Source organism: Manis javanica, chromosome 4 (genome assembly GCF_040802235.1).
Source record: "Manis javanica isolate MJ-LG chromosome 4, MJ_LKY, whole genome shotgun sequence".
Taxonomy (NCBI): Eukaryota; Metazoa; Chordata; class Mammalia; order Pholidota; family Manidae; genus Manis; species Manis javanica.
In genome coordinates this window covers 36,531,309-36,558,947 of record NC_133159.1, presented here as the reverse complement: position 1 = coordinate 36,558,947, position 27,639 = coordinate 36,531,309, and the positions used below count along the sequence as shown (strand labels likewise).

The window sequence follows — 27,639 nt, the reverse complement described above, 5'->3', positions numbered from 1 at the left end:
ACTATTTCCTCCCCCAGTCTGGGGAAGTTTTCAGCAATTATTTCTTCAAATACACTTTCTATCCCTTTTTCTCTCTTCTTCTTCTGGTACTCCTATAATGTGGATATTGTTCCGTTTGGATTGGTCACACAGTGCTCTTAATATTCTTTCATTCCTGGAAATCCTTTTCTCTCTCCCTGCGTCAGCTTCTCTGCGTTTCTGTTCTATTCCATTAACAGCAGCCTCTTGCATTTCGTCCATTCTGCTTTTAAGTCCTTCCAGAGATTGTTTTATTTCTGTATTCTCCCTCCCAACTTTATCCCTTAGCTCTTGCATTTTTCTCTGCAGCTCCATCAGCATGGTTATGACCTTTATTTTGAATTCTTTTTCAGGAGGATTGGTTAATTCTATCTCCCCAGGTTCCCTCTCAGGGGACATCTGGATTATTCTGGTCTGTATCAATTTCTTCTGCCTTTTCATGGCGATAGAGGTATTTGTGGGGAGCTGTCATGTGTGTTGGCTGGGAGAACAAAGTCCCTTCCTGCTTGCTCATCGCCTTCCTCTCCTGTGAGAATGACAACCCCTAGCGGCTTGTGTTGGGCAGCTGCCCCCTAGCGTGGTCTCTGAGTCTAGCCTGGGCCTCTGCGGAGGCGGCTCCACAGGTGGCCATTCTCAGGCTGCTGCTCTGCTCTGGTGGGGCTGCGCCAGAGGGGAAATGGGTGGGAGGCTGTTTATCACCATGAGGGGCCTCAGAACTGCATTGCCGCCCAGGGGGTTAGGGCACCCGGAGTACCCCGGGATTCCCAGCTGCTTGGTTGAGTGTGCCATGACGCTTCCATCCAGCTGTGAGGTTCCTGTCCCTTTAAGACTTTCAAAAGGCTGTCACTTTCCTTTTGTCCCAGGGGCACCGGCTGTGGGGACCTGCTCACAGGTTTTACTGTTCCATTTCCCTAGTATCCACCAAACCACGTAGTGTGTGTCTGCGCTCCTGGTGCAGATGACTAGGGCTGTGTATTTAGCAGTCCTGGGCTCCCTCTCCCTCCCCACTCCGACTCCTCTCCTCCTGCCCGGGAGCTGGGGTGGGGGGGCGCGCTCGGGTCCTGCCGGGCCGCGGCTTGTACCTTACCCCCTTCGTGAGGTGCTGAGTTCTCGCAGATGTAGATGTAGCCTGGCTGTTGTACTGTATCCACTGGTCTTTCTTTTAGGAATAGTTGTATTTGTTATAGTTTCAAAAATATATATAGTTTTGGGAGGAGATTTCCGCTGCCCAACTCACGCTGCCATCTTGGCTCCTCCTCTGCCTATTTTTGCTTTTTATGCATTTCTCCAGCACCCGTCATCTGACTTGATTTGTGTTCTAGCATTTGTAAAAGAACGTATATATGTCTGGATGACACATGGGGCCATTCCTTCCATACCTAATCCATGCTTCTTCCTACACCAAGGTTCGGATTATATCCAAGGCAGTAAGGGATGAGAAAGAGCCAGAACTTAAAATCTCCAACCTGGATTTAAATCCCAGCTCAGTATATACTCACTGGGTGAACTGGGCAAATTATTGCACCTTCCTGAGCTGCTTCAGCTTCTGAACCTCCAAAACTGAGATGAGGATGGTGCTAATCCCTCCCGTATTCATACATTTTACAAAATGCTTCCATAGGGCCTCTCTCTTGATCTAGATTGTATCCCTTTCAGGTAGATTCTGTACCATTTCCTCTATAGACAAAGAACTGTGTGTTCCAGAGAAAAGCTGGAACTTCCAAAAATCAGCTGGGAGAATGTGTTGTGGGTGCTGGGAACATGAAAGCCTAGGGGAGCACCTTCCTTTCCAGGGTCTGAACAGGTCCTTCCTCCTACAGTAGGTTGACTATCTTTCAGAATTTTGGCTTTCTCAGGTCTCTGACAATTGACAAATTGCTGACAAATAAAAGGTAGATGCATAAAAGAGGGGGGTCAGGACACTGCAGTGTGGCAAGAGGCAGCCTGGTCCCTTGTGCTCTGTAGTCAACTCAGAATACAGGAAAGAGTGAGGAAGAAAACAAACATTACAGAGCAGAAGAAATCTAGATGCCCCCCAATCCTCAATGGCTCACCAGCTACAGCCTGTCCTCTTTTCTCCCTATGCACTGGCCTCTGGGGATTAGGTTTCTGGCACAGTCCCTCTCCATGGTAATGAAGCAAATGCCAGGGCCCAAAGCTACACAGAGTAGTCCCACACATACCCCACCTCAACATGCTAAATCCCTTCCTCCTACCAGAAGGATCGGCCCATCAGGGTATCAGAAGTTGGCAGACATGCCACATGATGACAGACACTTCACAAGGACAAATACCCAATTGGAAAATAGCTCACAACTAGCAAGCATAGCACCCCAAAGTAAGCTTTTCTTCTTTGTCCCCTCCCAAAAGACCCACAGGTACTGGGGCAATCTATAATCCCTAGAGTGCAGTTAAACCTGCAATTCACTTGACAGATGGGGCCAAATCTTTCAGCTACCTCTCCACTAAAGCCCCAGTGGTGTGCAACTTGACCTCATCTCTCCCCAAGAGATGCAAACAATGGAGCAGCTTCAGGGTAGCCAAGGCCCCTGGAAAATTCTTGGTACTAGGAAGCTCCCAGGCACTCTCACTCCTTTCTAAGTAGCAGCATCTCTACCATTCATGTATAATGCTAGAAAAGACCAGCAAGTACCTACTGCCATACTTCACTTAGTCCCAGAGTCAACACAGACTCCTATAAGGTATATGGACTGTCCACACTGTACTTGCCTATCTCTATGCTTTACTCATGTGAGTCCCCCAGCCTAGAACAAAACCCAGAGCTGACCTTTACCAAGGTCTATGACATACCAAGCACTGTGATAAGAGCTGTCCCTCAATCAATCCATGAGGCAGATGTTATCACCCCATTTTAGTGACACAGAAACAGAGGCCCAGGTGGGTAAGAGACACATTCAAGGTTATTTGAATTAAGGTCTCTCTGACTTTAAAACCTGTTCCCCTAAACATGGTACCATGTCTCTCCACCCATCCAAATGCCTCCAATCCTTCAAAGTCCTTCTTTGGTCCAGGAATACTGTCCAGAAGCAACAAAATCACAGCACATCACCCTCCTCAGAGTTCCATGCCCTGCTTAATCCCTCTTTTAGCAGACTGGTGTCATGGGCGCTTCCTCTCGCCTGCCTCCTGCAAGGCAGCATGCTCTGTCCTCAGTACTCCCCAGTGACTGGCACAGCCCGTGGACAGCAGTGAGGAGACTTTGACAGACTTTCTCCCACTACCCAGAGCTGAGAGACAAGTACCTCGTCACAGATGACCAGTCCAACACTCCCTTTCTGAAGGACTCCAACATGAAGGCGGAATGTCTCATAGGAAATGATGAGGATGGGAGAAGGCACTCTGGCTCCACGCTGGCTCATGAATCCTTCTACAACAGAAATGGTGTGAAGGAAACAAGTCTTAGAACAACTTAAAGAAGAAAAGCTTGACAGTTCTTTAATTTTGCCTGGAAAAAACTATTGCATCTATAGTTTTTCCATGTAATTCTCTTCTCCACTCCCTCCCTGAATCCTGGCCATCAGTGAGCACACACACAGAAAGGAGCAAGTTGTGTAAAAGAGTACAGCCATTTTTATTAAAGCTCCATACCCAGCTTTAGGTCTATCTCATCTTTAGAGCCTCCGTCGATGGCCAGAGGTTGAATCCTCCCTCCGAGCCATTTCCCAACTTCATTATACCAGTTCTTCACTAGGCTGGAGGGTGATACCACCACTGCCTTGTCGATTTCTGGCTTGCACTCTGGACTCTGGCGCAAAAGTGTCCACATCAACGTTATGCATTGCAGTGTCTTGCCCAGGCCCATCTCATCAGCCATGATGCAGCCATGGCTGCCAGGAATGCGCCGATTGGTGACACACTCCCACAGGAACTTGACTCCCTGGGGAATAAAAAAACTCAGCCTATGCTGACATCCACTCGGCTGTTGCCCCAGGGATGGTAGCCTCCCAGGCTCAGCCCCTAGCCCATATATACCTCATTCCTCCCACCCCAACTTACCTCTCTCTGATGAGGCCGCAAGACCTTACTGAGAATAGGATCAACGACCACATGGACAGGGAGTTTTTCCCTGAGAAAACAGCAAAGGGAACACCAGTTCAGACATGGGCAAGGGCACACCCCTTAGGAAGTTCCCTGATCCAGGGGCCACAGGGGCAGCTGCCTAATAGAGGAACTTCTTGGCCTGGTAATCAAACCATAGTAAACTTCTGCTCTAGCAGCTGGAATATTAGGAGAGGAGATGGGTTCCCTATGTCCTCACCTCAAACCCTCCTACTCCCAAGTAAGCTTGGCAAGCAGGAGTATGGAACCCCCACCAATTGGTCATGTCCACATGCTCTTCCCCACTTACCCACTCTCTCGATGGTGCAGAAGTCATGAGAGCACTCTCAAAACATAGGCCAGTCCCAAGAAGAAATCACCAAAATGCCCTCTGCCTTCCCAGGTCTGTGCATTTACAGAGGACCAGACTGCTCAAAAAATACCAATGCACGTACTTGTCAAGCTTCAGCTGGTCATGGGCGCTCAGCGGGGGAGGCTCGTATAGGACCAAGGCACCTTCTTCCAAGGGGTCATGGAGGGCCCGGCGGACTCCAGCCCTTTTGAGGCCCAATGCCCGAGAGCCCAGAGGACCTGGAAACCAACAATCTGTCACCTGAGCCTCCATGTTGAGGAGCTCCATCAGGTCCAGCTCAAATGCCTATCCTTCATATAACCTTTCCTAAGCTTCCACATGCCCTTTCTCTCCTAGAACCTCTTCAAACACAGTTTGGGCACCTCTACTCGGCCATTATCCCAGTCTGCCTCAGATCAGAGTTCATCCCATTTTACTTCACTCATTCAACCACAAACTTCTGGTGGGCTGGTCTTGTTCATCTCAACTCAAGTCAATCCTGGAAAGGTCTGAAACCCTAAAGGGGATTTTGAAGACTGGGAGCTCTTTAAAGTTGGCCTCCGGCCTCTGCCGTTTTAGCAGAATATGCCCTATAATTTTGTAGAACCTAGGCTTTGGACAGAGTCAACCTATCAATAAGATGCTACTGAACTCACTGGTACTAAGTGAAGCCTGCGCCCCTCAGCTACCTGGGCCCACCAGGAGCTTCCTGAGCACTGGCACACCCCCACCAAAAGAATGAGGGGCAGTTTGTTTTGGCAGCCCTTGCTGAAGCTGTCAAATCCAGCCCATGTGCAGCCTCAGGAAGGTCACCCTATACACAGTCACCACTGGACTGACACCTTCAATTTCAGGGTAAACTTGTATTTACAAATGCAGAAGTATCCATCTATTCAGGCGCATTCACACAAGACTTGTTCAAAATAGAAGAGTCTACATTTTTACCTTGATAATTTGGAATGGGGATTTTGAACGGCTTTGACAAAATGCTTCGAATAAATGCCTCCTAAAAAGAAAAGGAATAGGGATTCAGGAGATTAGAGATGTTATGGGATAATATTCTTACAAATGCAGTCTAAAAATGCCTATTTAATGCACATGAAATGATGCTCCACATCCCTAATCATCAGAGAAATGCAATCAAAACCACAATCATTGATATTATCACTTCACACAGGTCAGAACAGCCACCATCCAAAAGGCAAGAAATAACAAGTGCTGGTGAGAATGTGGAGAAATGAGAACCCTTCTACACTGTTGGTGGGAATGTCAATTGGTGCAGCCACTGTGGAAAGCAGTATGGAGGTTGCACAAAAAACTAAAAATAGAAATACCATATGACCCAGTAATTCAACTTCTAGGAATTTACCTGAAGAAAAAATCCCTGATTCGAAAAGATATATAAACTCCAAAAAGATATACAAACCCCTGTGTTTATTGCCACATTATTTACAATAGCCAAGATATGGAAGCAACCTAAATGACCATCAAAAGATGAATAAAGAAGATGTGGTATATATATACATGATGGAATATTATTCAGCCATAAAAAAGAAAGAAATCCTGACATTTGTAAAAACATGGGTGGACCTAGAGGGTACTATGCTAAGTGAAATAGGCCAGGTGGAAGGACAAATACCATATGATTTCACTTATTTGTGGAATATAAAAACAAAACAAAATGAACAAAATAAAACAGTAGATTTACAGACAATGAGAAGTGACTGGTGGTTACCATAGGGGAGGGGAAGGGATGGGTAGGTGGGGAGGGAGCAGGGGATAAAACGGCACAAAAATGCTCAACCATAATATAAGTTGGTCATGGGGAAGGTAGTACAGCATAGAGAATGTAGACAGTGATTCTGTAATATCTTCGTATGTTGACAGATAGCCATTGCACTAGTGGGGGGTGAGAGCGGGGTGATTATTATAATTATGATATAATAATATGGATAACTGTTGGACCGCTGTGTTGTATACATGAAACCAATATAAGATTGTATATCAATGATACTTCAGTAAAATAATAAAAAAATAAATACCTATTTAATTAAGCATCAGAATACATTTAGAGACTTATATTCATTGTTTCATTCAGATGCATCTAGAACCTAAGGAGATGTGCTCCATATTAGCTTATTAGGTTTTGTACAACAGATTTCATTTTTGAGGCTTTACATACATTCTACAAGTACCCAACAACAGCAGAGAGCCACTGGCAAATGCCCAGCCTCCTTCAACCACAAGGCTCAAACCCATTAGCTTGTGAAAGACCATGCCAGTGGTCTATTCCCTAGGGTACAGAACCTTAAGAAGGAAGCACCACAAATGTAGCCCATTCCAGTCCAAACGGAGAACTCCATGTCTAGACTCAAGCACTGTCCTAAACAGCTACATCTTCCCAAGCACTCCTCACATATTTCTTTTTTTGTCATATTAATTCTGCCAACTCCATCTAATTCCCAAATCAATTTGTGGAAGGAGTAACAGGAACAGTCGTATTAGTAAAATAATAATATTAACAACAGCAAGAATGACAACAATCATGATGACTAACAATGTATGCCAGATACAGTGCCAGGTCCCTTGCATTCATGTTACCATTTAATCCTCACTAACAGCTCTCTGAGGTCCATATATTACTGGCATCCCCATTTTGCAGATGAGCAAATTGGGGCTGAGTGGTCAAGTCACTTTCCCAAGTCACACAACCATGACAGATGCAGGACTTTCCTTATTCCAGGGCCCTTACTTAACCAGTGGGCAATACCACCTCCTAACCCGACTCGTTTGAGTACAGCCATGTGGATCACTCAGTCAGCATCCGAGGGCTGAAACCTGAGACAGCAAGGAGACAACAAGAGCAGAAACCCTGAAGGTAGTTTTAATGGGAACACATTAGAGGAAAAAGAAGTACTGAAAAATACTCCCTTCTAGCAAAAAGGTAGTTTAATAGGAAAAAAAAGCAAGCCTGTCTTGCCCTGAAATATTTAGCTTTTTATTCTGACCCAAGTATACATCATTATAAACTTCTAGAAATTCAATATACTTTAAATGGGAAACTGTAATGAGTATGTTTGGCAATCTGTTGGAAGAGAGAACAGGAATGTGCAGAACACCAAATGACATGACCAGGGCTCAGGGCAGGGCTAGAGAAGGACACAAATTCTTTGTGTATTTCCATATTTCTTTGCAACTGAATAAAGTATTTTAATTGACTGTTTTAAATTACCATAATTATTATAATTATGAATAGCTTTGATAACAAGAAACTCATATATGAAAAATGCTAACAAAAAGCTACCTTTAAGTCAAAGGAGAGGAAAAGGAAGGAGATGAACTCTAATTTCCTTTCTAATTTGGCACCAATTCTGCTTTCAGTTCTAAAACTGAAATATTATTTTCAAGATTATCAATATAGGAGGCTAGATTTGAGGCTCTAAGTAGCTAAGCATTTATGTTTCAAATTTAAAAGCATGGCTTTCAATAAAGCCCAGGAGACACAGATTCTGCAGGGAGAACTGCAGGCTTGTGCAGCTAGCAGACAGAATATGAGGACCCCTGATCAAAAACATCTCGGGGCACAGGCTGCACGACTTGCAAGGGCCAGCCTCTGGGAATATGGTCTGGTAAAGAGGCAGGGGACAGAGCATACTCTAATTTTGTTCATTTAGTTACTAAAAATTCATAGCAGCCTTTCCTTCTGAAAAGAGAGGGAGAGCATTCCTCCTCCCCACCAAGGTCAAAGCCTCCCTCTGCCACAGAGATTCTATCAGTGCAGCCTCATCTCTCCTGTATCTCAACCTCTCCCTTTAGTAGAGGGAAAGAGCTCTTTCTCACAGCATTTGAAACATGCTTAACTCTCTTTTATCTTAAAAACAAAAATTATTTTGACTTCTTATATTCTCCCCTTCAAACTTCTGGAGTTATTTGTCTCCCCTTCCTTATCTCCACTCCTCCTATCTTCTGCTCCTTCCACAGATTTGAAATGACTCTGGCCAAGATCACCAATGGCCTACATGACCCTAATTCCAATGGACGTGTTTCTGTCCTTATCTTACCAAAGTTGGCCACTCCTTCTCAAATATTCCCTGCCTTTGACTTCTGTGACACCTCTCCCCCACTATCCTGCTCTCTGGGGCCTCATGCTCAGTTCTCCTAATGGGCTTATCTTCCTCTGCTTAATCCCCTCAAAAGTCAGTGCTCCTCAGGGCTTGGCCCTCAGCTTTTCTGAACGCATACTCACCCTGACCCTCCCATACACTTTGGAGGTACCAAAAACCAGCTCTATGCTAATGACCCCAAATCTATTTCCAATCCACACCTCCCTCCTATGCTCCACACTCACATTTATAACCACCTCCAAATCTAGACATCCTACAGGACTTCAAACTCATCCTGTCTAGGCTGAAGTCCTCTGCAGGGCTGCACTGGGACTCCTGTGGGCCTGAGGCATTTTTGCTTTTGGAACTCTTTCCTCCACAGCTGTCCCACAGGCTGTCCCTTTGTCTGGAACATTTCCCTCTCTTCACCTGGCTCACTCCTCAAATCCTTCAGGACTCAAACTAATCAACAAGTTCCTCAGATTCAGGTCTTCACCAACCTCGATTGTTAGCCCCTGTTGCATTCTCCCACCACACCTGCACTTTATGACATATAGTTACATAGAACAATTTGAATGAATCCTGAATGAAAACAGTCCCAGGGGACTGCACACCACTTTTTAAAGCTCAGTAAACTAACCAATGTATTACTTAATGAATTATATAAATATGGTAAAACTATCACAAAAAGCAAGGGATGAACATTATCCAGGATAGCGGTTACCTTTGGGGATCAGAAAATGGATTGTAGTCTTAGACAGTGGGTTCATAGATGTTTGTCTTATATCTTACACATATTTACATGTATATACATTCATCAAGTATTATGTAAAACTTTAAAAAAATGTTTGTTGAATGCAAATAACTAACCTTCATTATATATATTCCCATTTTTTTTCTTCAAAATGTCCCCGTAAATAAAAACACACTCCTGTGTGCCTCCTCTGCTCTCAATACACCACTGTACTACTTCACTTCTGACACCAAATGTGTGGGTTTTCCACACAAAGTAATTCTTCAGTGCCGCCTGGATGTCCACAATGTAACTCAAGTCTGACACTGCCTGCCTGGAGAAAGCACACATTCTGCAAGTCAAGAGGCCAGTTCCACAAGTCCGCCTCCCTACACCACTTCAAATGCCAATCTCAGGTCCAGTTGTTACTGTGCTTCTGACTGACTGGCTATAGATTGGAATCAGATGAAGAGATTCTGGAAGAGCTTCTGTCCCTGTGGAGCTAGGTGTGTGCCACTTCTCTGGATACGTGGATCCGTTCCTGATCACCCTAGAAACTCTCCAAATCCCGGTTTTTGGGGTTTTTGTGGAGGCTTCATTACACAGGCAAGATAGATTAAACATTGGCCACTGGTGGGTTGGTTTCCATGGAAATCAACCACCAAAGTTAGGTGATTTATACAAGTCATCTCATTAACATAAACTGTTGTGGTTAAAACAGACTGGGTTCTCTATGAATAACAAAAGACACCTTTATTGATCTTACCAGTTAAATCCCAAGGATTTTTGGAGTTCAGTGCCAGAGCTCACATCACTGTCCCTCAGAAAGCTTGGTGGAAAGAGCTTTGGATGGACCTACTCAGATCTGACTACTCTGCAAGTTTGGGCAAATTACTTAATCCTTCTGAGGCTCAGCTTCCTCTTCTTAAAAAGGAGAGTTACATGAGATAATGCACAGAACCTGCCATGGTGATGATTATGTTTTATTTCACTAGCGGAAACATGTAAAAGCTGTATGACTCTGGTATATCTGAAAGCCATATGCAGAATCAGAGACTGATTTGGCATGAGGACCCTGGTTCCAATATCCTGCCATGGCCTTCCCTCTCCTGTGCCCTCATGTCCTCAGGAATCTGAGCCACCTGATATCTGATGCCCAAATAGCTAAAATAAACAAGGAGGAACTCCAGGTCAGGCACACATCTCCAAACAAAAAGGCCAAGCCTCTTCCAGGCCCTAGCCAGCTCTGAGCTGGCACCCTGTAGGGCACTGATGGGAGTCTTCTGGGGCAGAAGCTTTCCTAGGCAAAACAAGGCACACACATACACTGGCAGGTTGCAGATCTGACTTACATGTTGACTACTGTCCAGACAGGGTGGTCGATTCATTAGTTGAGTCAAAGGTTTCCGAAAAGGAGACAGGAAACATTCCTGGCTCTGGGTCTCACTGCTAGATTTCCGTTTCTTAGGTGTCTAGGAGAGAGTATTGGGAAGGTCAAGTCTGGAAAACCAGAGTTCACCACAGTGGCAACTAATATTTAAAATGCTTTTAAGTGCTCAGCACTGTGCTAACCTCTTCACATGTATTATTGATACTGGAGTTCTTGTTTGCAGAGTCAAAGAATGAACTTAGCAAACACCCAAGGTAGGAGAGCCAGGGAGACTTTTATTGAGAGACACAGTGAGCGGACAGACAGAGCTCCTGGCTCATGCCAGGAAGGGACAAGAGAGCCCGGGGTGGTGCATTGTCTAGGGGATTTATAGGCAGTTACAGATTTTTGGGAATTGAGGGCTTAGGGGGTGGGCTTGTACCACTTGCCCTGCCCTCAAGGTGGGCCGGGTTGTTGTCTGTTTGCTAGGACAGTTTACAGTGACAGGTTATGCTGAGATACCCTTGTGGAACACTCAAACATTCCAAGCCAAGTTGCTCCTGGCCTTTTGACCTTTAACTGATCTCACTGAAGGTGTCTATATTCCTAGTCTGGTATCTTTACCCTAGAGAATTAGTGTGACCTTGACTTTGCATAATGCTGAACACAGAGTTTCCATAGGGACTTTACATTGTTACATTGCTTTGTAAATATTCTGCTTGTTTTTTTCTGAGGAGGCCCTCACCCTACTTTGACTACACCCATGGTCCCTGTCTCATTATCATGTAGAATCTTCACAGTAATCCTATGATAAATGTTTGTTATAATTGTTAAAAAGAAAACCACAGGCCCAAAGTGGAGTCATTTCTGCTAGGCCAAGTCACCAAACCTGGGCTTAATACTTAACCCAATTGCAGCTTCAACCTCCACCAGAAATGCAGTCAGGAATCTCCTGGCACCAATGAGGCAATGTGCCATGAGTCCTCTCCATCGTGGTGAAAGATGAGTAATCTGCATAAGATTCCTAGCTCCTCCCCCTAATGGAAGATGAAAGATTGCCTGAAACAATCCCTTTTCTAGTAACTTCTTGCCCCACCCTCCATCTATAAAAACCTCCATTTTGTTGGACTTTTGGGAGCATCCCCTCTGCTTGCTAGATGAGATGTCGCTAATCATTAATTGCTTACTAAAGCCAATTAAACCTTCAAATTCACTCGGTTGACTTTTGTTTTTTTTTAACAGATTTAGTGGCAGCAGTGCAATCCAAAGTGAACTTCTGACGGCAACCCGGAGCACAAAAAACAGGCATGGCACCCCATGAACCCTTTTGAGGTCACTGCTTTTCTTACCATATTTGAGTGCTGTTGGTGAGTTCCTCTCAGCTGAACTTTGCTCTCTTTGCATTGAATTCCTTATTTAATTGGCTTTCTACTCCAGGATTAATTGATCAACAGGACGTTCTAACAGAGTGCCAGTCCTTAGCCCTTGGTTCAGCCCATAATTTCATGTTTGAATCCCTTCCCTAGTTCTAATCCCCATTTACTGGGGTTTGCTGGTTTAGTCCTTTCTCCAGTTTCAGTCCACAGTCTCCATTAATGGAGTCTGCTGGTTTAGTCCACGTTGGAAATTGCTGGGAGGGCACACAGGGCCTTGTAGTGGCTAGTCTGGAGTAATGTCTAAACTCCAGCCCTGGGTTTGCCCTTGTATTCCATGACAATTTAGTCTACAATCACTAATACAAATACTAGTTCCCATTTGTTTGGAATGTTTCCCCAGATTCCATGTCAGAAATTGTTGGTGGTAGCTGCAGTCTCCATGCTTTGGGGCCTGCTGGTTCAATTCTGTTCTCAATTCTTAGTTTGCTGGTGCCACAGTTCCATTTCCTCGGTCAGTTGGTTTTTGTTAATGTGCACATCAGTAAAGGTTATGGCTAAGTGGATCTTGGAAGCCAAAAAAAAAAAACACAGCCCTTTGGTTTTGTCCCGAGATTTCCAGGTTCCATGTCAGAACTGCTGGTGGCAGCTGCATTTCTCTGTTTGGAATCTATTGGCAGTCCCCATTCTTCTGTTAAATTCCTTCCCCACTTCTCAGATTGTTAGTGTGGCTCCAAGAAAACAAAAGGCCTAGCTAAAGGAAATGGGGACTTTTAAATCCAGAGAGTTCAGCTAAGCTACCCTTCCAGCACACTTGCCTACTTTATGTATAAGAACTATGGTCCCGGAAGTTACAAATATCCAGCAAGATGGAGAATTTTTCTAAAAACTACCTGAATTACAATGGCAATTATGGGGAATGTTCCAACTATAAACAAAATCATTTAAGTGCACTTGAAAGAGTTCCCAAATTAAACAAACAAAATGAGATACCTATTTTCATTGGCATGCAGAAACCTCCAAAAGGTCTCAAAATTCCTAGTTTCATTGAAAGATTCACTGCAAAAAGCTAATGAAAAATTAGATAAAAGACTATATATAGGACTGCCATAACTCCTACTGGTCCCCTGTATCCTCCTTTGAGTACTCACTCAAAACTCACTAGTAAACCTCTGTCTGAATTGACTTTCCACTCTGAAGAGACTATTAAAGTTACCTTTTAAAATAAAGCTCATCTGAGGCTACAGGTGATCCCCTTCAGTTACCTTTTACTTCTTGGTCAAAGGCCAAACTAAGGGTCATAGTTATTGAACTTCTTAAACCCAGGGGGGATGCTCAAAAGTTTTTGTAAATAGATTACCTCCTGAGGCAAGTCAAGAGAGAGAAATAAAATTTCATATTGTCCCTTCCTTTCCAAATCCAGACCAACTGGTTATTAATCCTTTCTCTCCCAGGAATAACTATTGCCTTCTTATCTCATCTTATGTCCCAAGAACTTGGCTTGGCTTTCCACCTGTCTAGGACTTGCAGATTTTTCTTTGGCTATCACTGGGAGTAACACAGATCTTGCAAAGATATTTTTTTGCACCATCTTTTTTGTTGTTACATAAATTAACCAACCCACTTAGTATTGTCTAGCAATGCTTCAGATGGTGGCACTTCTACTAATCTTTCAATTCCTTCAGTCTTCTGATGGCCAACTTTACTGTGACAGAAGTGGCGCTGTAGGTCCAGGCACCACCAGATAATGTTTTCACGCAGGAACCACAGTGCCAGATCCCCATAACTTGTCTCATCTTAGGTGCTGCCACAAAAGGAGCAAGTGTACTTGGTGTGCTGGCTTATTTCAGTTTTCTTCACCATTTTCCTGAGAGAGACACCAATAACGGGCCTCATATTTACCAACAATTCCAACCTTCTTTAGTGTGTTTCACCATGTTGCTGCCAACTAGGTGGAAGGTGAGAGAGCTGAGAGAGCTGCACTGTCTTTGAGGGCACCTCTTGTGTCCATGAGGTTAATACTGCCAGAAATATTTACTGATTGTCCCAGCTAAAACAAGATGTTTGAAAGGATTTATAACTTATGATAAAAAATTTGGCCAAATTAGTTAATATTCAAAGCCCGATAGGATTTTTTTCACACCTTCTCCCTTAAGCTAAATGTATGCAGAGGGAAAGAAAAACATTCTAACACAACTGGCTGGGTGTATCAGTCCTTTGATACCATTTAGGTGGTGACCCAACTTTTTGAGGAATTAAAAACGTATGTCCTTGTTCTGCAACTCTAGTCTATAGGACCAGAGGTGTGGCTCCAGAAACAATTCAAAGTCCACCCAATCCTTTTACCAATCCCCAAACCTCCCCTATTTATCTCAAAAGGCTTCAATATTGAAAAACTCTAGCTTTAAGAAAATAAAAGTCCTAGGAGGAGCTTGCATTTTTGTTTTGTACCTTTTGTCTAAATATTCTAAACTATCTCTTTGATAAGCAAACTTCAGTGAGGTAATTCTCATATATATATTAAAAAAAAAAACCCAAAGAGGGAAAGGTCATTTGGAACTTGACTTGTCAAGGACAGATGCAAATCTTAAGTGTCATCTCCACAAGTATTAGGAAAAGCTTTAGTCACCTGGACAAGTAACCTTAACTTACTCCAACTATCAGAAAAACAACTTAGATCCAACTTCTTCTTAACTAGTGAGTGTTGTATTTTATCTAATTCACAGTAGCTATTTAAAGCCACAAGCTATAAGGTCTCTGAATCTGTGTTTGTGTGTCTATCTGTTTATATGTATATGGTGAAAATGTGGATTTTTCTACCTACGGATGGTATTGTAAAATTAATTTATAAAAGAGTTCTATTTAATTGGTTTGAAGTCAAGTACTTAAAAGGATTGGGTATTCATAAACTCTCAGAAAGACAGAAACTAGCCCAGATGTTTTTCAAGTTCCTGTGATCCAGGATAATCTTAGATAAATTAAAACACCTCTAAATGTTTTAATTATTTGTAGGGTTATCAACATTGAATATAATGCAGATAAACAACTTTATACTACCTGGGTTTAACATAGGTTTATCCACTTTTGGCTTCCTATTACAGAGAAACTAAAGGTATTTTAGTCTATTAGAAAACATGTTTTGTGCCATGCTGAGAAATTTACTCTTGAGAAAGCATGATTCTGGAAATTATAAAAAACGTAAGTCTGTCAAGCCACAGAATGCTAATACAGTTGACAACTGTTTTTAGATTTCACTAGAAATTAAAGTTTCTAAAGGTTAAGAATTCTAATTAATATATGTAATTAAATATATTAGAAACAATGAAGGAAACATCTCCATACTCACGTGAAGTAAAATGTGTGTTTTTGGAAAAAGAAGATATGAGGAATGGAGATGTATTTTTTGAGGAAAAAGAAAAGTTGTGGAAAGTTTGAGAAAAAGGAATCTTTAGAAAGGAATTTTATGCATCATCACAACTGACTAAGAGTATAATGGATAAGTTTTAATATCAAAAGTAAACTGGTGCAAATTAGAATTTGGTTTCCTGTTAAAAAGGACAAGGTGGTTTTTTTTTTTTTTGGATTTGGTCTACTTTTGATAAGATTGTGAAAGTTTCTTTACTTTTTAAGTGATTTGCCTAAAAAAACAGTAATTCTTGATTTTATCAAAATAATTTCCTATGTTTGCTATCTTTATCAGGTCTTCAATTACTTAGGAAAACCAAATCTTAATATTAAAAGAGCTAAGTTTTGCTAATAAATAATTAAATGTTAAGTTTCATAATGATCTGTGATCCTATTTAGGCAATGGCTTTAAAGCCTTTGTTTATGTTTTTGACTACCCAAATGAAACTCTAAATGAAGGTTTTTTTTGACCTAGAACAAACATTCCAAAGGATTTGTTCAAATAATTAAGTTTATTTGATATGTTAAATTACATTGGACGTATTGTCAAATAAGAATACTTAACATTCTTTATTGCTGTATTTGTATAGGTACTTAGGTGTGCTGGAAATGAGGTGAAATCCCTACACATCTGGTGTGTCCTGGAATGATGTTATCACTTGTAACTTCTCTTACCTTCTGAAACTGCTGTCATCAAAACTGAGACCCACACTAAAAGGATCAAACCCCGAGTGTCAGCGAAATGCTGACTTTCATGCAAAAGCAATAGCAACAGGATCTATAACTGTAGCCCACGTGGACATAGTCCACTCTGCTTCTGCAAAAATGGGCCCTTCATTGATAGACTTTTGCCATCCTGATGTCCTTGTAACATGACAAACAGCTTGCTCCTGAGTCAGAGAAATTAAACAATGGCTGTAAATTAAACACTCAGGACTAGAGGAAACCCAACACAGCCACTCAGTTTTCCCCAGCTCCATGACAAACCCAACTTTTTTGGTTTTGGTATTCCTTTACCTACCATTGTACATTTAAGATGACTCAAATCATGAACACACATTGGTGAGGAGTCCTACAAAATTGCAAAAACAATCTACCAGTAATGTCTGACCTGCCAGGTCTATATCCTGGAAAAACTATTTTGTCCCCAGAGGACTCAGACTTCCTCCCTCTGGACCCTTCAAACATCTGCAGCTGGACTTCATTCAACTGTCACTTAGTATGGGTTACTGATATGTTCTTGTAACTGTATGTGTGTTTTCTGGATGGGTGGAAGCCTCCCTTTGTTGCAAGGCTGATGCACTCACATTGACAAAGAAAGTGTTGGAGAATGTGTTTCCCATTTGGGGTATACGTTCAAAATTTCCAGTGAACAAGGTACCCTCCTCACTGGGCAAATTATACAAGCCATAACAAAAGCCTTGCAAGCTTCTTAGAATTATCAGTCTCTGTCATCCTCAATCATCAGACAAGGTCAAGAAACAAATGGGATCCACCAATTTAAAATTCCTAAACTTGACGAAACTACTGGACTTCCCTAGCCTGAGGTACTTGCCTTTGGCCTTGCAGACTGTTTGGCCCCCTTTTGAAACATGCACCACATGAGAGAGACACTGGCAGACCAATGTCTATTGGTACACAACTTCCTGCTTATACCCTGTTGTCTCATGCTAGTATGACCAGCTACTGCAAGTCTCTAATGTCTTATGCTCAAGCCTGTTATCAACAGGTTAAGGAAGTCTTCCTGGATCCCAATTCAAAGGATCCTGTTGGCTACTCTAGCACCTGGTGACTGGGTATTCTGGAAATGTCATCAGAGAAAGACAGCCCTTGAGCCCCATTAGAATGGAGTTACCAACTGCTCCTGACCACTGACACTGCTGTAAAACTGGAAGATGCTGGAGACCTCCAAATCAAATTGAAGAGGAAGAAAGGTAAGCTGACATTGAGGTTGACTGCTTCTGCTCAAGACAAGGGATCAAGACTTCATACTTCAACTAAATATAAAAACCCTTTCTCCTTCTTTTCCTTTCCTTTACCCTGGCATTGGCCTGGGAAGGTAACTCTCACATGTCTATCTCCCAGGCCATCGCTAAGGGGGACAAACTGGAATTTGGAACGTTTAACTGTGCCCCTAACTTTTCACAAGTGAAATAAGACATCTCATTGGTTGATTCCCCTGGATTTACACTGCTGAGTTAGAGAGGACCTACCAGGACGCTTTGATTCAGGACTCACTCTTTTGGCAGGTCCCTACTTCTTGGTTAGGGATAAACATAGATCAGCAACTTACTTCTTGAAGTTGTTGCAGAAGCTATTCTTAAGACATTAGCTGCCAGCAAAGATCCTTAGATTTTATGGCCAAAGTTCTTAATAGGACAGCCCTTGATCATCTTTTAGCTGAGCAAGGTGTCTGTGCTGTGGCCAACACCACCTGCTGTACCTGAATGAACACTTCTTGGGAAGTAGAAACTCAATTATGTAAGATCACCAAGCAAGCCACTTGGCTTTAAAGGGGCCTCTTTTAGCAGGGTCTTTGACTTCTTTGACTTTGATTGGTTTGGATCTTGGGGACCATGGCTCCAAAGTTGGGAATTATCCTGCTTATAGTTATAATAATCTCCCTGGTGCACTATATTCTCTCAGAAGCTGTAAATGCATGTTTGCAGCTGCTCTAACAACAAAGCAAGTGATCTTAAAACTGGAAGGTCAAAAAAGGAATGAAGAGAATGATCAATTTCTGTGATCTGTTAATATAACAGGGGTTAAGAAAAACAACAAGACCTATGGACCCCATATCAAAGGAACAAACTTGAAGAACTTCAGAGCCATAGCTGAGAGTGGCACTAATGCCTTAGTTTTTTTTTAAATTAGTTTCATTGATATACAATCTTATGAAGGTTTCACATGAGCAACATTGTGGATTCAACATTCACCAATATTATCAAGTCCCCCGCCCACCCCATTGCAGTCACTATCAGCATAGCAAGATGCTATAGTCATTACTTGTCTTCTCCATGCTGTACTGCTTTCCCCGTGACCCCCCTACATTATGTGTGTTAATGATAATGCCCTTTAATTCCCTTCTCCCTCCCTCTTCACCCACCCTCACTACCCACTTCCCTTTGGTAGCCACTACTCCCTTCTCAGAGTCTGTGAGTCTGCTGCTGTTTTGTTCCTTCAGTTTTGCTTTGTTATTATACCCCACAGATGAGTGAAATCATTTGGTATTTCTCTTTCTCCGCTTGGCTTATTTCACTGAGCATAATACCCTCTAGCTCCATCCATGTTTTTGCAAATGGTAGGATTTGTTGTCTTCTTATGGCTGAGTAATATTCCATTGTGTATATGTACCACCTCTTCTTTATCCATTCATCTACTGATGGACACTTAGGTTGCTTCCATACCTTGGCTATTGTAAATAGTGCTGCAATAAACATAGGGGTGCATATATCTTTTTGAATCTGGGATTTTATTTTTCTTGGGCAAATTCCTAGGAGTGGAATTACTGGTCAATTGGTATTTCTATTTTTAGTATTTTGAGGAACTTCTCTATTGCTTTCCACAATGGTTGAACTAACTTACGTTCCCACCAACAATGTAGAAGGGTTCCCCTTTCTCCACATCCTCACCAGCATTTGTTGTTTCTTGTCTTTCTGATGTTGGCCATCCTAACTGGTGTGAGGTGGTATCTCACTGTGGTTTTAATTTGCATTTCCCTGATGATTAGCAATGTGGAGCATCTTTTCATGTGTCTGTTGGCCATCTGAATTTCTGCTTTGGAGAAGTGTCTCTTCAGATTCTCCACCCATTTTTTAATAGAGTTATTTGTTTTTTGGGTATTGAGGCATGTGAGCTCTTTATATATTTGGGATGTTAACCCCTTATAGGATATGTCATTTACAAATATATTCTCTCATACTGTAGAATGCCTTTTTGTTCTGCTGATGGTGTCCTTTTCTGTACAGAAGCTTTTTAGTTTAATGTAGTCTCATTTGTTCGATTTTGCTTTTGTTTCCCTTGCCTAAGGAGATGTGTTTAGGAAAAAGTGCTCATGTTTATAATCAAGAGATTTTTGCCTGTTTTCTTCCAAGAGTTTTATGGTTTCATGACTTACATTCAGGTCTTTGATCCATTTCAAGTTTACTTTTGTGCATGGAGTTGGACAATAATCCAGTTTCATTCTCTTACATGTAGCTGCCCAGTTTTGCCAACACCAGTTGTTGAAGAGGCTGTCACTTTCCCATTGTGTATTCATGGCTCCTTTATTGTATATTAATGGGCCCTATATGTGTGGGTTTATAGCTGAGCTCTCTACTCTGTTCCATTGATCCATGGGTCTGTTTTTGTGCCAGTACCAAATTGTTTTGATTATACTATGGCTTTGTAGTAGAGCTTGAAGTTAGGGAGCATTATCCCCCCAGCTTTGTTCTCCCTTCAGGATTGTTTTGGCTATTTGGGGTCTTTGTGTTTCCGTATGAATTTTAGAACTATTTGTTGTAGTTCATTGAATAACGCTATTGGTGCTTTGATGGGGATTGCAATACCTTAATTTTTGATATCTCTCAGTAGCTGAGACTCATGATAAAAAGGTGGGGAATATTAAAAAGAAAACCACAGGCTCAAAATGGAGTCATTTCTGCTAGGCCAAGTCATCGAATCTGGGCTTTACACTTAACCTAACTGCAGCTTCAACATCCCTCCAAAATGTAGTCAGTCAGAAATCTGGGCAGCACCAATGAGGGAGTCTGTCACATAAGCCCTCTACATTCCCACAAAAAAGATGATGTAACCTGCAAAGACCCCCTACTCTTCCTCCTAAGGGAAGGGGGAAGAATGAAGAATGTTGCCTGAAACAATCTCTTTTTTTTCTAATAATTTCTTACCCCACCAACCCTCTATACAAACCTTCCATTTTGTAGGAGAGTATCTCTCCACTTGCTAAATGAGATGCTGCCTGATTCGTGAATTGCTTACTAAAGCTAATTAGATCTTCAAATTTACTCAGGTGAATTTTGTTTTTTAACACATCCTTACTTAACAGGTGAGAAAACTGAAGCTTAATGAGGTTAGAGAACTTGCCTAATCTGAGGAGGGGCACTAGAAGAGGTGAATTAAGTGGGTTTGTGAAGGTTAAGTCCACAAGTAGCATGGAGTCATGCTGCCCCCAAATCGTCACTCCAAAAGCCCCAAGGAATAACTGGGCAACAGTTTACTCATCTCCCTGAGTTTCCCAAGAGAGGAACAGGAGTACAGCTGCCCCCAAATCCCAGGCCACCAAGGCCCTCCCTAGTCAGTCCACACACAGCAGTAAGGACACTAGCACCAGAACTATTTGCAGGAGCGCCCAGCAGCAGACAGCACCAGTTATGACCCAACTGCACCAAATGCTGCCTTCAGTTCAAATCTGAGACCCATGTAAGTGGCAAGGGGCAGCCAATGTGCCTCTCTCACAGGTAGAAGAGCCCCCTACACACTAATGATGCAACTACAGAGCAAGCCCCACCAAACCATCAGGCAAGAACCCATTTGTATCAGCTTGCCAATGATCATATAAGCATCAATGACCCTATAAGGCACACTTGAAACAGGAACACCAAGCCCTTCCCGTCTCTCTACATGCTTTTACTCACACACTGCCCCTGCCCAAAAATTGCCCTCCCAGACCTTCTTTAGCTTATCTCTTCCTCCAAAGTTGCAGTGGTCAAGCCCTTGCTTCTTGAACTGTTTTCTCTCTCTGGAAGTACATGCTGCATTGTCCTACCGATTTTGGTTTACAAAGGTCCTGCCCACAGCCAGCCCCAGAAAGCAGAGCAGAAGTCCCAGACCAGAGTAGAATGCACTGTACTTGAGTAATTAACAGGGGCTGGAGGGGTACCACCACTCCACTCTAGTTCCAAGTGGGCTCAAGACCCTAAGGTAGGCCCAGCACACTACAGTTCTATGACATTTAGCAGGGACAAAGAGCAAAACAGTAGTAGCTATTGGCGACTCTCCTTTTTTCTTTTTTTCAAGGGAGCCAAAGGGCCCAACTCAATCTGCTCTTTTGCTTTGGAATATCCCTTCCTAACAGGGAAACTGAGGTTTTGTTAGCTTCTAGTGAGCACCTTGAGGACAAAGATTTTATTTATCTTGTTCAATGCCTGACACTTAGTAAGCACTCATTAAAACTTTGTTGAAAGAGGCTTCTGGAGGTAACCAGGTTCATTCCATGTAACCCAGAAACCAATTCCAAGATTCCTTTGGGCCCAAACAACCCTGCATCCCCACCTTCTCTATCCCGTGGAGGGCAGAGTACTCACCACTGCCCTAGGTTGCCAGTCTTCATCACCAGAGGGTCTGCCTTCCACTTTTCTCTTGGACAGCTGGCTGGGAGCTAAGCTCCTCCTCTGTAAGGGGAGAACCAGCTGGGATTCAGCAGTTCTAATTTCCGAGCAAATTAGACCCAGACACAGGGATACCCAGCCTACCACAGGCCCTCGCTTACCATGCTGGACCCGGAAGCATGAAACTCAAGTCCCCATCAGACAAATGTCAAAGGCACCTAGCAGAATGCGGAATCAGAGCCTGGTAAAGAACAGGATGCTATATGATCGACAGCATGGGCTTAAGAGAGAACATGCATGGAGGGAATACAGCCAGGAACTGGGGTTTGAGCCCCAACTGTGACAGTGTGGGTTGCCAGTTAGCCGAGGAGGGAGAGCAAGCCAAAGAGGAAGTATCTAAGCAGAACTATGCAGAGGTCTGGGGTGCGCGGAGGAGACAGACGGATGCCAGCCTGGGCAGGGTGGAGTCGGGATAACGGCCCCACGTGGGCGTAGCTGGGAGCAGGTAGTTGCGCGGGGAAAGGGTGGTCGATCACAGGCCAGGGCGAGGCGCCGAGTCCGGAGCAGTGGGAGTTCCCAGGTGTGGAGTGCGGTAGCGGTGCCCGGGCGGAAGGAGGTCGAGCAGGGGTCCCGTCAGGGCTGGTAAACGACCCGGGCTTGAGAGGAGTATCCTAGGCGGGGCTGGAAAGAGCGGCAGAAAGGATTCGGACTCCAGCCCTCCCCTTCGCTCTCTCCTACCCAGAGCGCGCCTCAACAGCCGCCCGGGCTCTCCGACCCCGCCAGGCCCTGTCAATCGAACCTCCCGCGGTGCTGCTGCCGCACCAACCCATTGGCTGCGTTCGATGCGTTCGGCACTCGAGACCCAAGGAGGAGGCGGAGGCGGAAGGGTGTGGCCAACGGCGGCGGGAGCGGTTGGGCGTGTGGGCTGGGCGACCCGATGGGGACTAACTCCCGCCCTGGTGCCTCGGCGTCTGTTGGAAGCCAGCGAGCTTGCCCAGGAACAACTAAATGACGTTTTTCGCCAGAATGACCCCAGGAGCATAAAACGTGTAGTACTCATCAGCCGAATGTCAAAAGCACCTAGCAGCTGGGAATGCAGAACCAGGGATTGCCACCTGTCTGCGGAACACTGGGCATTCTGAAACTCGGCGCAAGTCTGCATGTCCCTGGGAGAGGCGTTCGGCATTGGAGTCATACCTAACCCAGCTCTAGGACGAGGGGGGTCATTTCGCGGGGACCGGTCTGGAGTGTCTTGGAGGAGGAAACTGCTTGCCTTTGTAGGCAAAATGGTGTTGATGGAAGTGGCGTTTTTGGAGTGAGGCCTGTTCCCGAAGACGTAAGGACTCGATCTCTCAAAACTTCAGTTTATTTTTATCTAGAATGTATAAATGCCTTATATTAGTACTTTACGCACAAGATTATTCTGAGAGTAAAGCAAATTAATGTGTTCAAAGGACTCAACTCAGTGCCAGGCACAACCTAGGTACTCACTAATAATGTAATAAGGGTATACACGAAACATTTACTACCATGTGCTTTTAAGCTTCTTAGTTAAAATAATGCATTTAGTGCACTCAACTGTGAGGTAGGTTTATTATCCCCATTTTAAAGGTGAAGAAACAGGCTCAGAGGGGGTAGTAACTTGTCCAGGGCTACACATCTAGTGAGAACAGTCAAGATTTGAATTTAGGCAATCTGGCTCCAGAGTCATTGCTCCTAGCCACCATGCTATGGTAAGCAGGGGCAGAGCCAAGTTTTGGAGGGCCTGAAGCTGTTGTAAGTACTTGTTCAGACCTTCTAAAACTAGGTATACATTTAAATTTGGTAAGATTAATATTTATTTAGAATAAACAAAAAAAATAACCAATTATGGAATCTTGGGAATATAAACTGCTGAAACCTCTTTAGGCAGTTTATCAGATATGTCTCTCGTTGCAAGCTGGCTTCTCCCCATTTAGAACACTGGAATCACAAATCCCCAGTAATTTGCATCACTCCCAGGGTCTGTGCAGGTGGACCCTGAATCTTACCCTTAAGTTCCTGGTAAATCTGCCTCTGATGATAATTATTACTATTTAGGAGGTGGAGGACAATAATGTTTTACTTACTGAGTTTTTAATTAAATTTTTTATTTGAGATAATTACAAATTCACATGTAGTTGTAGGAAATAATATAAACCTATCCTTTGAACCCTTTACCCAGTTTCCCCTAATGGTAACATCTTACAAAACTATAGTACAACATCACCACCTGGATATTGACAATAACACAGTCAAGATACAGAACATCTCCATCACCATCTGAGGATCCCGCATGTTGCCCTTTCAGAGACACAGCCACTTTTATCCCACCTCTACCCCTTCTTTAATCCCTGGTAACCAGTAACCTATTCTCTATTTCCATAGTTTTATCATTTCAATAATGTCATATAAATGAAATTATATAGTATGTAACTTTTGATTTTTATGTCAAGTCAAAGAACATTTTATCTAATCCTGGAGCTTCTATGCTTTTTCTTGAAAGTTGTATAGTTTTATGTCTTATATTCAAATATGTGATCCACTATGAAGGTTTGTTCTTTCCATACATATATATACAACAACATTATACACAGCAGCAATAGTAGTATAATGCCATTTGGGTTCCCAGACCCAATTCCAATGTGTGTAAGTATGTGGGGTGGGGGGTCTTCCTACACATAACACCATGCAATTCTCGAACACCAGCAGGGTGTCTGGTAACTCAATTCTGTTGCTATCTGCTTGGTGACAGCACCAGATTCCCCAGGTTAAGGGCTGCTTCCTACAACACTCCCGGTCGCAAGCCCCAGGCAATTAACCTGTGCTACTGACCTATTGGCTACAGACTGGAGGTTCCCATGACCTCCCCCTTAGATTCCATTAATTTGCTGGAGTGGCTTACACAACTCAGGAAAACACTTTTACCAGTTTAATAAAGGATACCGTAAAGGATACAAGTTAACAGCCAGATGAAGAGATACATAGGGCAAGGTCCCAAATAAAGGAGCTTCTATCCTTGTGGAGCTTGGGACCACGCAGAAGTATTCTGGTTCCCCAAGCTTAGTTCTCTTGTGAGCAGAGAGTGATAAGCTCTCAGGGGTTTGTGAGGGCTTCACTGCATAGTCATGATTGACTAAATTACTGGCCATTGGCTGATTCAACTTCCAGCCCCTGCCCTTGGGTGGGAGGGGGTCCAAAAATCTCTCATTAACAACAAAACACGCATTTCACCTTCAAGACTCTGCAGTGTTTTCAGGAACTGTGGATGAAGACCAGATATACCTGAGAAATAATATTTGGTCATATGAATGACCAAATATGTATTTCTAATGGCTCATTATATCACATCCAATGTAAGTTAATTTTTGTATAATGTATGACATTTAGGAAGAGATTCATTGTTTTGCCAAAGGATGTTCAGTTTCTCCAGCACCATGTTAAAAAATGATTAAAGACAATTAAGGTTATACAAATCTTATTTAACTTTTCATGAAGCAGACAGTTTCCATTGGGAGAACTGCAACATGGGGCAGAAGGAAGGAAGCCTTCAAAGGATAAAGAATAAAGAACAAGGAGAAAAACAAAAAATATCTGATAGGCTGGGGCTACATGCCAACCCTATTTAAGGGAAGAAGGTGCAAGGAAATAAGTATGGAGCTCAGAGTTGCCTTGGCATTTGGAGATTGGCTGACTGAATATACTTTTGTTTCTGATCAAACAGAGCATTTACATGTACACAAAATTTATCTTAAGTTTCAGTATGCTGATGTGGTAACTTGAGCAGGAATGGCTCCATCTTGGGCCAAGAAATTTATCTCAACAACCATTTGTTTTAAAGTCTTTCTGTCCTCCATTGAATTACTTTTGAACCTTTGGTAAAAATCAGTTGGGTATATTCATGTAGTTATATTCTGGGATCAGTATTCTGTTCCATTAATCAATGTTTCTACCCCTTCACCAATACGACACAGTCTTGATTACTGTAGATATATAACTCTTAAAATTGGGTGGACAGATTCCTCCCACCTTATTTTCTTTTTCAAAGTTGTTTTGGCTCTTCTGTTCCTTTCCATATTACTCTTGCCTATGTTTACAAAAAAAATCTATGATTTTTATAGGAATTTCATTTAACCCATGTGTCAATCTACCAGTCCATGAACACAGTCTGTCTTTCCATTTATTTAGATCTTCTTTTATTTTATTCATCAGCATTGTATAGTTTTTCAGCACATGACATGTACATGTTTTTTTCAGATTTACATCTAATTATTTCTCTTTTTAGTGATTGTAAATGGTATTGTATTTAATTTTCAGTGGCTACATGTTCAATGCTAACATATTGAAATGCAGTTGACTTCTGTATGTTTATTTTGAATTCTGTGACCTTGATGAACTCATTTATTAGTTCTAGGTAGGTTTTTTTGTAGATTCCATAGGATCTTCTATGTAGACAGTCATGTAATCTGCACATAGTTTTATTTCCTTTTCCAATGTGCATGCCTTTTATTTCCTTTTCTTGTCTTATTGCACTGGTTAGAACTTCAAGTACTTTGTTGAATAAGAGTGGTGAAAGAAGATGTTATTGTTTTGTTCCCAGTGTTAGGGGGAAATAGTCAGTCTTCTCTCATTTATATATACATAAATAACGTTAGCTGTAAGGTTGTTGTAGGTGCACGTTAATAAGTTGAGGAAAGATGGCAGTGTAAGAGGTGAAACAGAGGCTTCCCCCTAAAACTGCATATAATATGAAAATGTAATTAATACAACTATCCTGAGAGAGCAACAGGAAAGAGGACTGCGCCAGACTGCATACACCTGGAGAAAAGAGCAGACCTCACACAACAGGGTAACGTACCAAAACTGTGGCCCAGCGGGACCCAAGCACTTCCCCCACCCCAGCTCACCAGCAGGAGGAAGAGAAATGGAGCATGGAGGGAGTGGAGGCCTGGGACTACAGAATACCAAACTCTAGAGATCTGCTCTGGGAGCACAAACCTACATTTCATGATGCTTTCATGATACTCTCATTTATGGGGCTGGAAAGCTAAGACAGGCAGAATTCCTGGAGAGACTGAGATTCCAGCTGCTTGTGGAAAGCAGGGATCCATATCCGGCTGCTCTGGGACAAAAGCTTATACCTGTGTGCTCAGCTCACTGGTTCAGGCAGTGGAGACAGGCATAGCAGCTGGGAAGCAGGAAACAGCTCTTTCTTCCGCACAGGCACCAATCCCACTCCCCTCCAACCCCTGACATTGCTTCAGGGGCTGAGTAGCTCCAGAGAGTAGAGGTTCTGGACACTAGACGGAGCCATACACAAATATGAAATGCCAAAGGAATCTGGTAGAGTAAAATTAATATAACTCCAGAGAAAGATTTAAATGACATGGACCTTATGACTCTTCCTGAAAGGGAGTTCAAGATAAAAAATAATCAACATGCTAATGGAGGCACAGAAAGATATCCAAGAACTCAGGAATGAATTCTGGTTGGAGATCCAATTGTTGAAGAGCACAATGGGGGGTATTAAAAGCAGGTTGGATATGGTGGAGGAGATGATAAATGAAATAGAAACCAGAGAAGAGGAATACAAAGAAGCTGAGGCACAGAGAGAAAAAATGATCTCTAGGAATGGAAGAATACTGAGAGAACTGTGTGACCAATCCAAAGGGAACAATATTCACATTATAGGAATGCCAGAAGAAGAAGAAGAGAGAGAAAGGGATAGAAAGTGTCTTTGAAGAGGTAATTGCTAAAAACTTCCCCAATCTGGGGAAGGAGATAGTCTCTCAGGCCATGGAGATGCACAGATCTCCCAACACAACGGACCCAAGGAGGACAACACCAAGACATATAGTAATTAAATTGGCAAAGATCAAGGAT

The 27,639-nt window shown here is 42.9% G+C and overlaps 1 protein-coding gene and 1 pseudogene across 1 annotated transcript in view; both read right to left on the bottom strand.

The window, feature by feature from the left end:
* The window catches only part of RAD54L (RAD54 like), a 40,842-nt gene extending 18,014 nt beyond the window's left edge, over positions 1–22,828 (bottom strand). The window contains exons 1-9 of the mRNA XM_073233858.1: positions 22,477–22,828; positions 21,900–21,979; positions 21,715–21,801; positions 10,618–10,737; positions 5,375–5,435; positions 4,533–4,668; positions 4,036–4,105; positions 3,628–3,916; positions 3,282–3,406 (exon numbers count right to left, since the gene is read on the bottom strand). Coding sequence (XP_073089959.1) covers positions 3,282–3,406; positions 3,628–3,916; positions 4,036–4,105; positions 4,533–4,668; positions 5,375–5,435; positions 10,618–10,737; positions 21,715–21,801; positions 21,900–21,902 — 891 coding nt within the window. The 5' untranslated portion in view covers positions 21,903–21,979; positions 22,477–22,828. The remainder of the gene's footprint in view (positions 1–3,281; positions 3,407–3,627; positions 3,917–4,035; positions 4,106–4,532; positions 4,669–5,374; positions 5,436–10,617; positions 10,738–21,714; positions 21,802–21,899; positions 21,980–22,476) is intronic.
* Positions 13,509–14,018, bottom strand: LOC108390585 (large ribosomal subunit protein eL43-like; annotated as a pseudogene).
* Positions 22,829–27,639: the final 4,811 nt, after the last annotated feature.